We start from the raw sequence: 15,337 nt of genomic DNA on the forward strand, positions 1-15,337 counted from the left end.
CCGTGAAGGGGCCTTTAATATGCATGGTGCAAATAGAGTATTCTGTGAAAATAGTTTCACTTTAAGTATACCTAATTGAACAAAATAACCTTTACAATTACCAGTTCATTGCCAATTACAAATATTTAAAACCTTGTAGTTCATGTTCAGCTGTGGCCTATGAAATCAGAGTTCTTTAAATATCAAGAAAAATGTAAGTCACTGGGGTTCTGGTTTATAAATAAATGGAATTATCGTAAAAACATATTAATATACATGTAGTGAGAAAAACGAGTTGGCGAACATTTTATATGGAATTACTGTGCAAAGAGTACTTAAACTTTTTTTGTCCACTGTATGTGTGTACATCTCCATACATACATATGTATTTAACTTTTATACAGTCATAGAGTAAGAATTAATTCTTACAGTGTCTTACAGTTTATTAACCTGCAACAAATTACCTACATGTCTTAAAACGGGGTAACTATAGCACGAAAGAAGATATGGAAAACGTTTATACTTATGATTAAAAAGTTTAGCTTTAATAATGCAGCGTTGTTTATTTCCTTACCCTATATTAAAGGAGAAAAAATTATGAAGGCTAAATTTATTTTACAAAATTAAAATCTCAAAAAAAACAAAGAACATTTTTAATTATTTATTTAATTTAACATTAAAAGTCGGTGCACCTGATAGGTAAGTTTATTTTTTGTGGAAACTTGAAACTATTCTCTCGAATAAAACTATACGCCCTTATTATTACAATTTTAACTCTCTCAAAAATTAATGTGAAATAGTCCGCAAATAATGAAATAAGCCGAAGTCGTTATATTTTATAAAAAAAAAACTACGGGAACACTTTCCCAATATCAACAAACGATATACCGTAATTGTAATTCCTATACAAAGTTTTTTGCAGATTTAAGATTAATTTACTTGCTAAATTGTAAAATCGAAACACTTTTTTTAAATGTAATTCTAAATCGATGTAAGATACATATATAGGTTATTAATGCAAAACGGTTCAAACAAAAAAACTATCAAATCTATTATTGGGTTGTCAAGAAAGTCATGTCGTTTTTTCAGTAATCGTGTTTAATCTAATTTATTTACGACTAATCGAGCACCAGGGTCGTTTTAAAGCTTATTGTCTTCAGGGCAGCCTTCTTCAAAAAGCGCCTCTCTGCGACTGAACGACTGAACTCGTGCAATGAGTGCGCGAGCATAAAAATGAGAATAAGAATGAGAGAGTAAAAAACCCGAACGCACACGAAGTGCATGGACCTGCTGCTGTGAGAACGGTGGACCTTCCGCGGTCCGTTTTTTTGTGTCCAAATGCGTTGTATGAAATGACCAGTCTATATGTTGTATGGTTAGTGGTACTATCGACGAAAATTTGGTAATTATTCGATAACATTTGTGGAAGCTATAGCAAATTAAACATGGAGGACCAATATAAGCATTTTCGGCATATTTTGCTTTTTTACTTCCGAAAAGGAAAAAAAGCGGTCGAAGCTCGCGAAAAATTGTGCGAAGTGTATGGTAAAGATGCCATGAGTGATCGCCAATGTCAGCGCTGGTTTGCCAAATTCCGGCTTGGAGTTAAAGACGTTTTGGTCGACCATTGGCCGTTTTTGACGAACAAATTAAGGCTTTACTGGATGAAAACCGGCGACACTTTCCCCATGACAACGCTAGGCCCCACACATCTTTGGTCACTCGGGAAAAATTAAAGGAGCTGAATTGGGAAGTGCTACCACATCCACCTTATAGTCCGGACTTAGCACCTTCAGATTACCATTTGTTTAGGAAAAAAGTTGGAATAAATTTGTTCTCGTGAAATAATGATTAAACGTTTTAAGAGTGGCAGAGTCAGGATATGATATAGGAAAAAATCTGTTATAGTCCGAACATAATACTCTAAAAGGCTCATAATTAGATCTACAATGATTTAAAATGACTGGTCATTTCATACAACGAAAATGGACACAAAATTTCTTAGCGGGTGGCCTCAGGGGCTCTCAGCAGCAGGCCCCGGCTCTTCGTGTGCATTCGGGTTTTTTGCTTTCTCATGCTTATTCTCATTTTTATGCTCGATAGCTTTTTAGGAGAGCGGGAGGAAACAGAAACAGCTGATTGGCTTTTGTTTTGCTTACACTTCTAAGGACTCTTGTTTTGAATGTTCGCAGTGTATTTTTAATTTTCTTTAACAATTGTAATTGTCTTTAAGCAATTCGTTATAATCCAATCCAATCCAAAATATTATTTAAATAAAAAAACGCGGATTTTTATATTTGTACCATTTGCCTTAACAAAAATATAAAAATAAAAATAATATATGACACGGAGAAATAACTGATATACAAAGGTGCTGCAAATGTCGAGGCATAACATTTGTTGTTTGAAAAAATTGGGCAAATATATCGGATATTGCCTGATCTGTATTTGCTGTCGTATTTTCTAAAGATTGGGAGGAAGGATAATTATAAGATTTACGCTTAGTGCTATGTGGAATTTGGCCCGTATTTTTTGGCATAAATGTGTTTTTTCGATTTTTAAATGCGTACGTATTAAGGATTGATTTAACTGTCATGATATATACCGCAAATGTTAATATGACAGTCCAGTCTATTACCATAAGTTGTCAAAGTCTATTGTTGAAGCGAACAGCAAGTGTTTACATATGGCTTACTTTTGAGGGACAAGTTTAAACTAATAATTCTCCAAAGAAACAACATAAACGTTTAAACATGAAATGGAAATTCAGAATACAGGCTTGTACTAAATGTGGATACCTTATTTTGTGTCTGTTTTTCTTAAAATTTATAAATTTGGTACGTAGTGTCCATGAGAAGCTTTTGTAATAAAAAATCATCTTTAAAAGTATTTTTAAAACAATGTTTACGTTTGTTCAGTGAGTGGGTATGTCCATGCTGTAGAGCCATCAATTCCTGATTTAACACACCAAAATCTCAATGTGCGCTTTCCGCGACTTTTTGAAAAATTTAATCTCTCGATTTGCAATGTATCCCTTCTGGATGTGAGGCGTAAACAAACAAGCAGCCGCGACAAGCAATATTGCAAACATGATGCCAGCACTCTTGAATTTCATGAATCGATTTAAAGGGAGAAAGCGCGAAAATCTATTGCGAAAATGGCACGAACGCATTAGAAAAATAGAGAAGTTTAAAATAGTATATTCGAAATGGAAGAAAGAATTTCTTGGTTCATTTGAGACAAATTTTAGAGTAAACCGTTTTTTCAGTCTGCTGTTTTGCAAAACAGGCAGCTGAATCAAGAAATTAGATTAATAAATCCGAAAGACTACACCATGCAAAGAAGCACAGTCGAGTTAGTAACTTTACTTATGTTTTCTAGAGGGCAATGGACATTTCGCACCCTTTAGTTTCGTTGGTCAATAACCTCTTATTATGCGAATCTGACTTTGCAGTTGAGTCTTTCGACGGCGCTGATTAGGGAGAGAACATCGACTTTGAGTTGTTGTATAATTTGAAATCGAAAGAGATGAAAATAAGAATTAAAATTTAAAAAAAGAAAAAAAAAATTCAAAAGAACTTTGGGCCGGGGGTACGGACACGCCTACTTTTCCAAAATAATAATTAAAGCACTAGAAAAAAAATCATCAAAATAACTAGCCTAGTCTAAGAGTTATTAATTTATGCAAAAAAACCGGTTAAATACCCCAGTGCAACGGTTTAAAAATTTTGTATAACTTTGAGAAAAAACAGATTGAGGACTTAACATTTCTTAGGTGAGTCAGCTCTTTGCTAAACCAAGGTGGTTTATTAGAGATAGACCGATAGTATCACAGAACATTGCGCCATTGTATTGCACGAGTAGAGAAGGAGGTAAGAAGTTTGTTTTTTAGGAACCTGAAGAGGCAGATGAAAGATGTCTTACTCCCACGGGCCGTTTTTTTTGTAATCTTAGCTTCGAACTCTTTTACCACCATATTTTTTGGCCAAAAGTCGCCTGAGCATATAAGGACGCAAATAACAGTTGACCGTTTTATAAAGTCTAAAAATAACAGTTATTTTCGGACTCGCTGACCGTTTTGTAGCGAGCGATGTAAATAAATGGCTTGCGTTTGGATGCGTAAATGTTTTCAGCTTGTGCTTGTGAGCGAGATTCCTTACTTGCCCTTGTGAACTCTGTGCGTTATATCAATTTAATTATTGTCGCGAAAAATGGGTCGAGAACAGAAAAAAAAGTTCACGTTTTATCCAATTTAATGCAGAAGAAAACAAGTCTAAATGCAACGTTTGCGTTGCGAAGTTAGCTGGCTCTCATGCATCTAACTTAAAATGACATTTAACTGCAAAACATGCAGAAATATTCAATGAATTTGAAAGCAACGACAACAAAGTGAAACAAATTATGAAAAAAAGAAAAATAGCAAATGAAACCAGTAAGATACCATCGTTTCCTTGATTGTAAAGATTGTAACCACGGACGGGAAGCCGTTTTTATTTTTGGAGAGCAAAGGGTTTCAGGAGATATTACTATATAGCGCGCTATCCATGAGTACCTTAACTGCCCGAAATATTATGGACTATGTGGCTGTCAAAGAGCAGGCCATTTACGAAAATATAAGAGATCTTGCAAAAAGTAAACTTGTATCCCTTGAAAGTTGATGCTTTTGCGACGATGACTCTAACGAGACAAAAAGTAATGGAAACACTAGTTTCAATACAGTTGGCTAATTTTCACCTCGTAAGATGTGCTGCGCACACGCTTCAGCTGTGCGTATATGACGTCAACAAGTTAAGTGAGATCAGCGAAAAAGATTCGAGATGTCGCAAATTTTGTAAATTATTGCGTACAGAAACTTATAGGTAAGAGACAACTTTTTCTTTTTTTATTATTACTTTATATATATATATATGTCGGAACATCGAGTTCCTCAATGAATTCTGCGGCGTTGCGAGCCGTGCGCTTTCTCGGCTGTGACATTTCGTAACCTTTCGTAACCGCACCTCGATCGAGACTGTCCGATCTATCCATCAGAACTCCCTTTTATACAGCTCAAATTGGTCAACATCCTCTTGTTCACATACTTTGCCAAATACCATATGGCCGTCTCTTTTACTCGTATCATGTCACACCGAGACTGCACATAACAGAAATCCGTTAGGCTCAACGCAACACTTACACACAGAAACTCATATAAAGAAAGGAATGCGAAGGGAGGAATAAAAAGCAACGAGTGGCATTCATAACAAATTCTAAGTAAAAGTGTATTTCCAAGTAAGTCAGCATTTCATGTTAATTCTTATTTTAAAAGCATAATACCACGAAAACAAAACTAAAGATCCGACACGGCCATCCTGATATTCACACGTCCTCGTGTGTTACAAACTTTAAAGAAAATACTAAGAGTAATTAGAAGGTACCGCTCAATAGGAAACGATCATTAAAATAATAAAACGTATTAATACGTCGGTCGTTGTTACTTTTTCCAATATTTACTAGTTAATTAGATTATTCGTTTGCGAAGAGCCTTTACTAGAAATCGATTCCCAAAGATTTTAATACCATCTACAACAAACACACCACTCAGGTTTCCACCACTAATTAGGCGCCTCACCATAGCCAGGTGAATACATGACCATGTACCTACGGCAACCTAGTGGCTAGAGTTGATCTTAGTGTATGATTGTATAGAATTTCGCATTGAAGTCCATCAATGCCACATCTTAGTTAGAGTCCTCTAACTGACTCTCGACGTCGCCTTCCACGTCGCTTGCTTCATTGGAATCCACCAATAAGCTATCATCATTTTCTATTCTCTCATTACATACGTCTAACTCTCTGGGAATCTCTTCAATAGGCGTTTTTCTTAAAGCTTCGTGCGCGTATTTATACGTTCGTTTATTAGTTAGTGATTTTAGAACACAGCGGTCACCTTCAAGTAACTCTGACATTAAAATTGGGCCTTTAAACCTACTATCTAATTTGGTCTGATGCCTCTCTTCGTTTTTTAGCAAAATATAATCACCAATTCTAAAACTTTTAACTTTACATTTGTTTTATCAAATCTTTTCTTTTCATATTTACCATTATTTTCCATGTTTACTTTTCTACTTTTTTTTTTTCTAACAGTGCTTAAATCTACTTTGTTATTTTCTTCACAGAGGGGCAAAATATTAAAAAGTCCCGCTTCAATTCCAATTAATAGTTCTAGAGGGCTTGCTATCGTAATTTGATTTACAGTGGCCAAATCTTCTCAAAGTTCTTCAATTTGAATTCCTTAAATAATGGATAAAGTTTCTTCATCTCGTTGCTGCTCAACAAGCAACCAATTGTCCGATATTTCGGCCATCGAAACGCATTTGTTTTCAGGACTAGGATACGATTTAGTAGTTACCTTTGGTGGCAACGGATTAAAAACATCTACGTGGCCAGTTTTGCACCAGGTACATATTTTATATCAAAATCAAATATCTGCATATAGGCCCACCAACGTTGTACTTTTAGTGTAAGGCTTATTTTATTTCGCGTAGCTTGCAGAGAATCACAATCCGTAAATACATCAAAATGTCGGCCGTGTAAATAGTGTCGATAATGTTTCATAGTGTTTAACACGGCCAGTTTTTCTAACTCGTAAGAGTGGTAACGTGATTCAGTTGCGGATGTTTGTTTATTGAAATATTCAATTACCCTATGTTTATTGTCGATTTTATGGAGTAATATTGCACCGTAGCGTCAGTGTGAAGTTCGAGGTTATATTGGGGGTCAAAAAATTAAAAGCACCGGCTTATCAGTTAAAATTTCAATAATTTTTTTTTTGCACTTCCCCATGGTCGCTTTTCTTTTCGAATACTTTATTGTTACAGGTAAGGGCGTACAACGGCTTAATTATTTCAGAAAATGTTGGGACGAATTATCGAAAGTATGACGCCAAACCGATAAACTGCCTTACTTGTGCAACTGACTGCGGAGGGGGTAGATTGACCAAAGCATGTACCTTTCGCGGTTTGGGTCTAACTTCTCCATCTTTGATTTGAAAACCTAAATAAACCACGCTTGTTTTTTAAAAAGGAACATTTCGCGATATTAAATGAAAAACCAGCTTGTGATAATAGGCTCAGAACAGTTCTTAATCTTTCAAATGCTTCTTCTTGAGTACTAGAGGTTATTAAGATGTCGTCCATATAAACTATGACGTATGAATATGCCAGCTCACCTAACGCCTTAACTACCGCCCTTTGAAACACAGGTACCGCATTCTTAAGTCCGAAAGGCATTGTTAAGAACTTAAATTGACCCTCTGGTGTAACGAATGCTGTACGTTCAACTGAGTTTGGATTAATCGGAATCTGGTGATAACCGCTTGCCATATCCAAACACGTAAAATACTTTACCCCACCTAATCTAGCAATCTGATCATTTATAAGAGGCAAGGGAAACTTTTCTGCCACCGTGTTCGAATTTAACCCGCAATAGTCTACACAGAGTCGGTCAGATCCGTCTTTCTTTTTTACCAGAACCATCGGACTAGCAAATGGAGAAGAGCTAGGAAGGATGATATTAGCTTGTAGTAATTAATTTATTCTTTTTCTCACTATTTTTTTTTTCCTTGATACTGAGTCTGTATGGCCGCCTGTGGACGGTCTTATTTGGATTAATTAATCGAATATGAAATTCTGTGGTAGCACTCGACTTTTAGGGAATCCATCTATAAATGCGTCCGAGAATTCATTCAAAATGCACAACAAGCTTGACTTATTTACACCATCCAAACCAGTATTGATATTTGAAAATTTTCAACTATTAATCAAAGCAGAACAGGTATTTATAGATACAGTTTTAAACAGTTTAAATTTATCGATCGTTATTGATACGCCAAAGCCCTGACTTAGAATTTCGCGGACAATTATACTACTATAATTAATATAACTATCTTGAAAAACATACAGAATAATTTCAAGCGTGTACTCGCTGATCGTGACATTAGATAATATTTGTAACGTACTAGTTACCGTATTATTTCATATCCCTCTTCAGCTAACAACATTATTGGTTCGTGTGCCGGAAAGCTGTTGGGATACCGATTCTTTTACGAGGGAGCACTCTGCTCCAGAACCAAAGCAAAATGGATACGACTCACCGGATGATGTCAAAGTGCTTATTGGTCCTGATAAGTTACACAAGTTAATACGCTTTTCTTCTGATTTTCCCATGGATTTGTGATGATAGACGTCCAAGGCAAGCCGATGCAATATGTCCTAGATTGTTTTCACTTCTTTGTGGTTCTGCATTTTTCACTGCTCTTATCACTTCTATCATGCTTCGGTGTTGCATTTCTAGAAGTGCACAAACGCGATCATTGGACTGAATTTGGGGTGTAGGCGATCCCACTTCTGATGTCGGAACATCGAGTTCCTCAATGAATTCTGCGGCGTTGCGAGCCGTGCGCTTTCTCGGCTGTGACATTTCGTAACCGCACCTCGATCGAGACTGTCCGATCTATCCATCAGAACTCCCTTTTATACAGCTCAAATTGGTCAACATCCTCTTGTTCACATACTTTGCCAAATACCATATGGCCGTCTCTTTTACTCGTATCATGTCACACCGAGACTGCACATAACAGAAATCCGTTAGGCTCAACGCAACACTTACACACAGAAACTCATATAAAGAAAGGAATGCGAAGGGAGGAATAAAAAGCAACGAGTGGCATTCTTAACAAATTCTAAGTAAAAGTGTATTTCCAAGTAAGTCAGCATTTCATGTTAATTCTTATTTTAAAAGCATAATACCACGAAAACAAAACTAAAGATCCGACATATATATATATATATATATATATATATATATATATATACAAATATTTAACCTGAGCAGACGTTTGTTAATCGAGGGCTAGAAAAACATACCATGCTTCGATGTTGCTACCAGATGATGATCCAATTTCATAAAAAAGAAATTACTGGGGCAGATAAAGATAAGAGAATGTATGTATGTAAAATACATCGACACACGCGAATATTGCATTTTAAATAACCAACAAAAATGCTTGCCAAAACAAAACCTAAAAAATCGCATACCGTTTATTCGTTCTGAAGCAAGTAAGGCTACTTATGTTTAAAGTTCACGTTCTGTTTTATGTTGATAATAGTTCGTAGTTTTGATTAAATGTTTTAACAATGTATATTGTCCATGTCAAAAACTCACACTTGTACTAAACTTAATTTGCAAAAAAATATGTTCTAATTCAATCTTCATTTTAGGAGCATGCCCCAATACAAAGTGCTCCATCATGCGAGATTAACATTCACCCATAGAAAAAGGAGCCCTGATCCGACGGTGATATCTGTGCTGCCAATGAAGAGTTTCTGTTTTCGTCCTATTTGAATGGCGTACAGACACTGGCCGAGACCAATGAAGAGCCTGCTTCTAAAAAACTTGTAGAAATCTATGCTGACATAGAGAACTTGGACCTTACGTATTGTCGTTTGCCATTTAAAGGATATTTTGAAGCGCCTGAGCGCGCTCGCACAGGTTGTCCTGGCTACACCGGCGACTCAGGTGTCCGTTGAAAGGGAATTTTCAGCAAAGTTATTAACTGAAGAAACTTTGAACTCCCTGTTAATTGTAAATCTTAACACCGAATAAATACATATGCATAAGCATATGTATGATACAGTTTTATTTCTTATCTTTTTGCTCAACGATAGGGCAGCATTGTCAAAGAGTCTAACGAGAGAACATTGAAAACCAAAACAAACACAAAAAAAAAAAAAACAAAAGACCGTTTACGCTGAGACTTTCGTTTATTTGCTCTTGTTGTTATTAAATTAGCATTACAAGAATTTAACTGAAAACAGTCAATCAAAAATCAAAACGAAGAGAAACGAAGTGTTCTGCTCAGAGCGAAAGCAACGTACAAGATTTTTTCGGTTGTGTTAGTGCATAGACCGAAAAGCGAAAAACGGTTGACAGTTGTTTGCGAGCTATCCTGCAAAGAGTTCGTTTGGGACAGAAATCTTCAAAAATGAAATGTCCGTCCCTAGCGTAAGAGAAGTTTAAATTTTCCACCTTCAGATTTACGCAGAGCACTATGGTCCGAAAGTCAAAATTTTTGGCATAAACTTTAAAAATAAACCTAAAATTGTGAAATTTTGCACAAATGTTTGGGAGACTGAAGTGGTTTGTTGGTTTGTTTGGTTTGTGGTTAAAGACAACACTCACAAGTACAATCTGGACCTGGATAACAATATACATTAAATAGTACATACCTTGAAGATTACTTTACATAATTTAGTTGATTTTTTTGGACAAATTTAACGTGTGTGACACGACATAAAGCAACTAAATATTTTGGCGCAAATTTCTATTGGGAAATCAGCTGATCGCAAGCTTACTTTTAAAAGCTCTCAAAAAGCGTTGGTGGCGCATTTAAAGTCTTTAACTAAAATTTTTATAATGAATTTACTTTAAGATTAAAATAAGACAACAACGATATATTAACATAGAAAAATCGACTTTATGCCAAAAAAAACGGAGTCTGGACCATAGTGCAGTGTTTAAAAACTGCAGTCCAAGTAGCAAAGTCGAAAAATGTTTGCTTTTTACTGCTTTGACTGCTTGCGACTTATTAAAATGAGCTGTTGCTTCTGCTTCTGTTCCTGGAAAAGCAGAAGTCGCAGTCGAAGCAAATGTAAAAATTTCGTTTTATTGATTGCTGCTCTGCAGTAAGTCGGGAAAATGCTTTCGACTCTTGGATGAATTTGCTTTTTGTCGCTTTTGTTCTTGCTTTAGCAGCATAGAACAATAAAGTAGCAAGCGGCAAGCTACAAACGCAAACGATGTTCTTGACAAAATATTGATTGTAAATTTAAATCCCAGCTTTTGGGACAATGCCATTGATGCCTTGGAACTTTTTGAAAAAATAAGGAAGATCTGATTCAAAGCTATTAATAATAACATATATATAAAACCGAGTGTTTTTGTTGGTGTGTTTTGTCTTTCGGTGTGCAAATCGTTGGCCCAGGTCCAAAGCAAATAAAAAGAAGCAAACTATTCACAATCGTTTGCTTGCTAATTTTGTTAATTAGCTGCTTTCGAGCTCTAGCATATATATAAAGAAATTATTATCTATCGATGACCAAAATCAGTAGAACTGGAAATAAAAGATAAAGTTGGCATGAAAACAGGTGCCAAACGTTATTTACACTTAAAAATAAAAGTGAGTCATTTTTTTTTTAATCTGTGAGTCCATCTGCAGTTGAAAACCAAGGTTCGATCTCTGGAAGATTTGATCAATTAATATTTGTAATCCAGTGTATTTGAAAAAGCGGTTGTTGATAAAGACAAATGAAACAGTTCAAGAATCGGTTTACAAATAGTTGAGGCACAAAACTTAGGCACGCACCCAGGAAGCCCGTTCGGCCCCGGAGAAAATATTGGTGTTGTGGTCTTTAAATCTCGTAGAAGAGAACGTTCTGTTATTACCGAAGAAAAAATACAATTTGACCTGTTTAAATTGTGAGCGTAAATTGAATTAGACAATAATCCGCACTATAGGCAGTTTGTAAGAACTTGGAAACTATATTATAATTTAAACTATTGTATTAAAAGCTTCGGGAGGAGATACTACGCTCTTGCGAGCGTAATACTATTTATATACACAACATCAATCATGAGATGTGGTTTCAGGGGTTAATCATAAAACAAATAATTGTCAAAAGTAATGAATTGATTTTTAATTATCATTACTTTTGTCAAAAGCAATGAATACTTTTCCAAAAGTAATTAATTATTTAACATAACTTTTTTTAATGACAATAAAAACTAGCACTAGCATTATTTATTTTAATTGTAATCAAAAACTAATGCAATGGCTTAGTTACAACGCTCTGCAATTTTTGAAATGAGAACGTTTTTCTTTTATGGTTTGTATGTGTACCAAAGCTATGTTTTAGGGTTCTGATACAAATTTTACTGTATTAAGCAGCACAGGCTGAACCACTTTTGTGTTTTTCCATTTTGTTTTTTTTTTACTTTTAGCGGAAAAACGGCCAAATGAGCTAGATTTCACACGCAAACAACTAAAGCTACGGATACGTGCTATTAATCGTTAAAAATTCATTTTTAAGGGCTATTTACGTTTCCTTAATATAAATAATTACGGAACTACAGCCAAAACTAATTTTTTGTGTTCACACTTAAGCGATTTTTTTTAGTCCTTACAGCTTTTGAGATTACGCAACTTTTAACATAGAGTAAGAACTATATAGAGGCACCATTTGCTCTGCCCGGAACTCCTCAATATCTCTTGACGGCACCACTCATTGGCGATGGTTGCGGCGAATTATTGTTTGATTTCGAAGAAAAACAGGTCAATGATGCCGCCTGACCTCGTTGTGTATGCATTTGCTTCTCCAAGACGGGTGCGGGTTTTATGAGCCTCAAATGCCGCAATTCTGTTTATGAGCATCATTTGGAAATTTAATTTTTTGACAAAAATGGTACCCTTCCACCCAAGCGCACTTCGGCCTGTTGCGCGAACTGAAAACGCATGAATTGGTCTTACACAAATAAACCGCAATGTTAAAGCTATTTAATAAAAAAAAAAAAAACGGAATGAAGCAAACTTCGGCAAGCCGAAGCTCATATACCCTTGCAGCTACTGCAAAAATTAAATATTCTTGAAAACATTAAAATTATGATTTACTTTCGTATATTTTTAAAAACATTAAAGCTATGAAGATTTGCAGCTCAATTATTCGATAGTTCCAATGGCAGATATATGATGTCGTTTTCCAATTTTAACAGAACTAAAGGCGTGAACTGTCCAATTAATAATAAGTCAAGAAGAATTTAAACAAAAATTACAAAATAGAAAATATATTTAAAAATATTTTTTGTATACTTTTATTGTTTCTATTGAAGCTTTATGTTACAGTCGTCCGATTTTGATGAAATTTAAACCGTAATTCTAAAAATTCTATGTCAAAAAATTTAAAAAAAATGTAAAAAACAAAAAACTTTTAATTTGTTTTCATTTATTTTTCCGATTGTTCCTATGGGAGCTATATGCTGTAGTCGTGCGATCCGGCTCGTTCCAACTACCTGCAATAGAACAATTTTGGAAAAGTTTCGTTTTAAAACTGAGAGACTTGTTTGCGTAGAAACGGACATGGCTATATCGACTATCCAAGTGATTCTGATCAAGAATATATATACATTATGGGGTCGGAAATGACTCCTCCACTGCGTCGCAAACTTCTGACTAGAATTATAATATCCTCTGCAAGGGGATGTTTATGTTGTCGGACCTTCAGTTTTTGCAATTTATTCAAACTTTGTCGAGCTCTAGCATCTATAATAGGAAACCTATCCTTATAATAATTTATATAGTAAAGTTTAAGAAAGGTCTGTTTTAAGAGAAGCTATCGATGACCGAAATTGGTTAAGCTGAACTGGAGATAAAAGATAAAATTGGCATAAAAGCAGGGGAAAAATGTTATTTACACGTTTAAAAAAATGGTACCATACAAAAAATTTTTAGTGTCATTGATCTTTGAGGATTTCATCGATTTAAATTTTTTAAATCAGTGAAATTTTATCGCCATCAAAGATGCCATCAATCTATTAAACTTAACAATCGTCCGGTAAATCGATTTTATATTATTTTTTCGGTATTTTTCTACTGTTAGACCCTGTTGTCTTAGCAAACATCTGCTGGTCATTAACATAAAAGTTTCACTGCTAGCTTTATGCACATGTACAACAAGGAAAATTTAACTGCCATTTAGATTTCAGAAAGTATTCATCGAAGCTGGTTAAACTCCCTTTGTAGCTCGACTTTATATATGTTAAAACTGCATATAAAACGTAAAACGGCCTATTTCAAGTAAATAATTGAACTTAAAATTAAGTTACAACAATCTTTAAGAAATTCTGTTACTTTGGAAATGAATGTCTGATGGTTTTCAGTAGTAAAGAATTGTCTCCTTAAGCACAAGGTCTTACATCTGGAAATAATAAAGTTTTGTGTTATTTGCGATTGTCCTAAGAGAAAGAATTGAACTAAGTTAGAGGTTAAGAATGTTATAAATCAAAATCCTTATACTACTAAATTTTTATTTACTACCCTAGTCCGTCCTAATTTAGAATATTGCGCTCCTGTTTGGAGTCCCCAATATCAATTACACATTGATCGTATTGAGTCGGTACAACAAAAATGTTTTCTTTTTCTTCGTGGTTTGAACTGGGATCAAAACGTAAGGTTGCTTTTTTACACTGGTAGTTTACTATTGCTTAGTTTACCTACTCTTGTTAATGGTATAATCATTTTTGCAACTACAATCTTGTCAGAGGTGATATTGAGTCCATAGAATTTTTAAGCCGCTTAACTTTTAATGTGTCTTTTACGCCAACCGCAACTACCATTGTAACGAACTGATTTTGTTTATTTCTGCTCGCTACGAATATCGTGCGGGTGGCTCAGAAGATGTATGTGTTCGTCTCACCAAATTTATATAAACGTGACCGCCCAATTGACTAGGAAGAACGCACAGTAAGTTCGGGCATAAACAAGGATTCGCCGACTTGACCCTCGGCCTGGTGATGATAGTAACAAATGCGAAACTCTATAGCCGTCTTTGCCGGCTTCGTCTGAGCACTTTTCTTCCCACGATGATGCTCCGGGCGGCTCCGGCGTTGATCAACTCGCTTCGGGTTGACTCTGCTGCTTGGGGTTATTCTCGGGGTGCTCGTGGTTTTATTTACTGCCGTTGGTTTGGTTGCAGTTATCGATGTCGTCGCTCTGCTCCCTGGTACGATGTCCTGGCTCTGCTCCTTGCTTTCTCCTGCAGGAGCAGACGCAACTGGGTCTTTGGCTCTCGTGATTCGCAGCTGCCGTTTGGGGATATTAGCGGTGAACTGCTGTGCATACGCCTTTCGAGACACTTGTCGCACCAGGACGGTCAGGCGAAAGTCGGACTTCGCCAGTATTAATGTATTCTCCAGTATTAATGTATGCTGATGATATTAAACTATGTTTGTCCTATAATAATTTGTAATCGGGACCGAGTATTTTCGGTCAACGATTTAGGAGTTCTTGACCCAAAAGTAAAATTCAACTGACACATAAAGTCTACTGTTAACAAGGCTATGAGCGTTAAATCTGAATTGCCTTAAATGTTAATGTCTTTTAATAGGGAACTGCCTACGTTTATAAGCTGTTTTCTTCATAAAATGCCACTGTATTTATCTTCTGCTGGTTCCAAGATACAATCATGCATGCCAAATGTGCAGGACTCGTTGGCAGAGTTAGAAATTACATTGACTTGCGGACTTCTTTTATTAGTTTAGATCGGGT

At 35.6% G+C, this 15,337-nt stretch overlaps 1 protein-coding gene across 2 annotated transcripts in view; it reads left to right on the forward strand.

Moving 5' to 3' along the window:
• Positions 1-15,337, forward strand: part of LOC128263888 (transcriptional regulator ATRX-like) — a 449,251-nt gene continuing 433,914 nt past the window's right edge. For both annotated transcript variants that reach the window (XM_052999165.1, XM_052999166.1), the window contains exon 1: positions 1-193. Coding sequence is in view for 1 of the 2 variants with exons in the window: in XM_052999166.1 (XP_052855126.1) it covers positions 160-193 (34 nt within the window). In the remaining variant the exon portion in view is untranslated. The remainder of the gene's footprint in view (positions 194-15,337) is intronic.

Source organism: Drosophila gunungcola, unplaced genomic scaffold (genome assembly GCF_025200985.1).
Source record: "Drosophila gunungcola strain Sukarami unplaced genomic scaffold, Dgunungcola_SK_2 000025F, whole genome shotgun sequence".
Taxonomy (NCBI): domain Eukaryota; kingdom Metazoa; phylum Arthropoda; class Insecta; order Diptera; family Drosophilidae; genus Drosophila; species Drosophila gunungcola.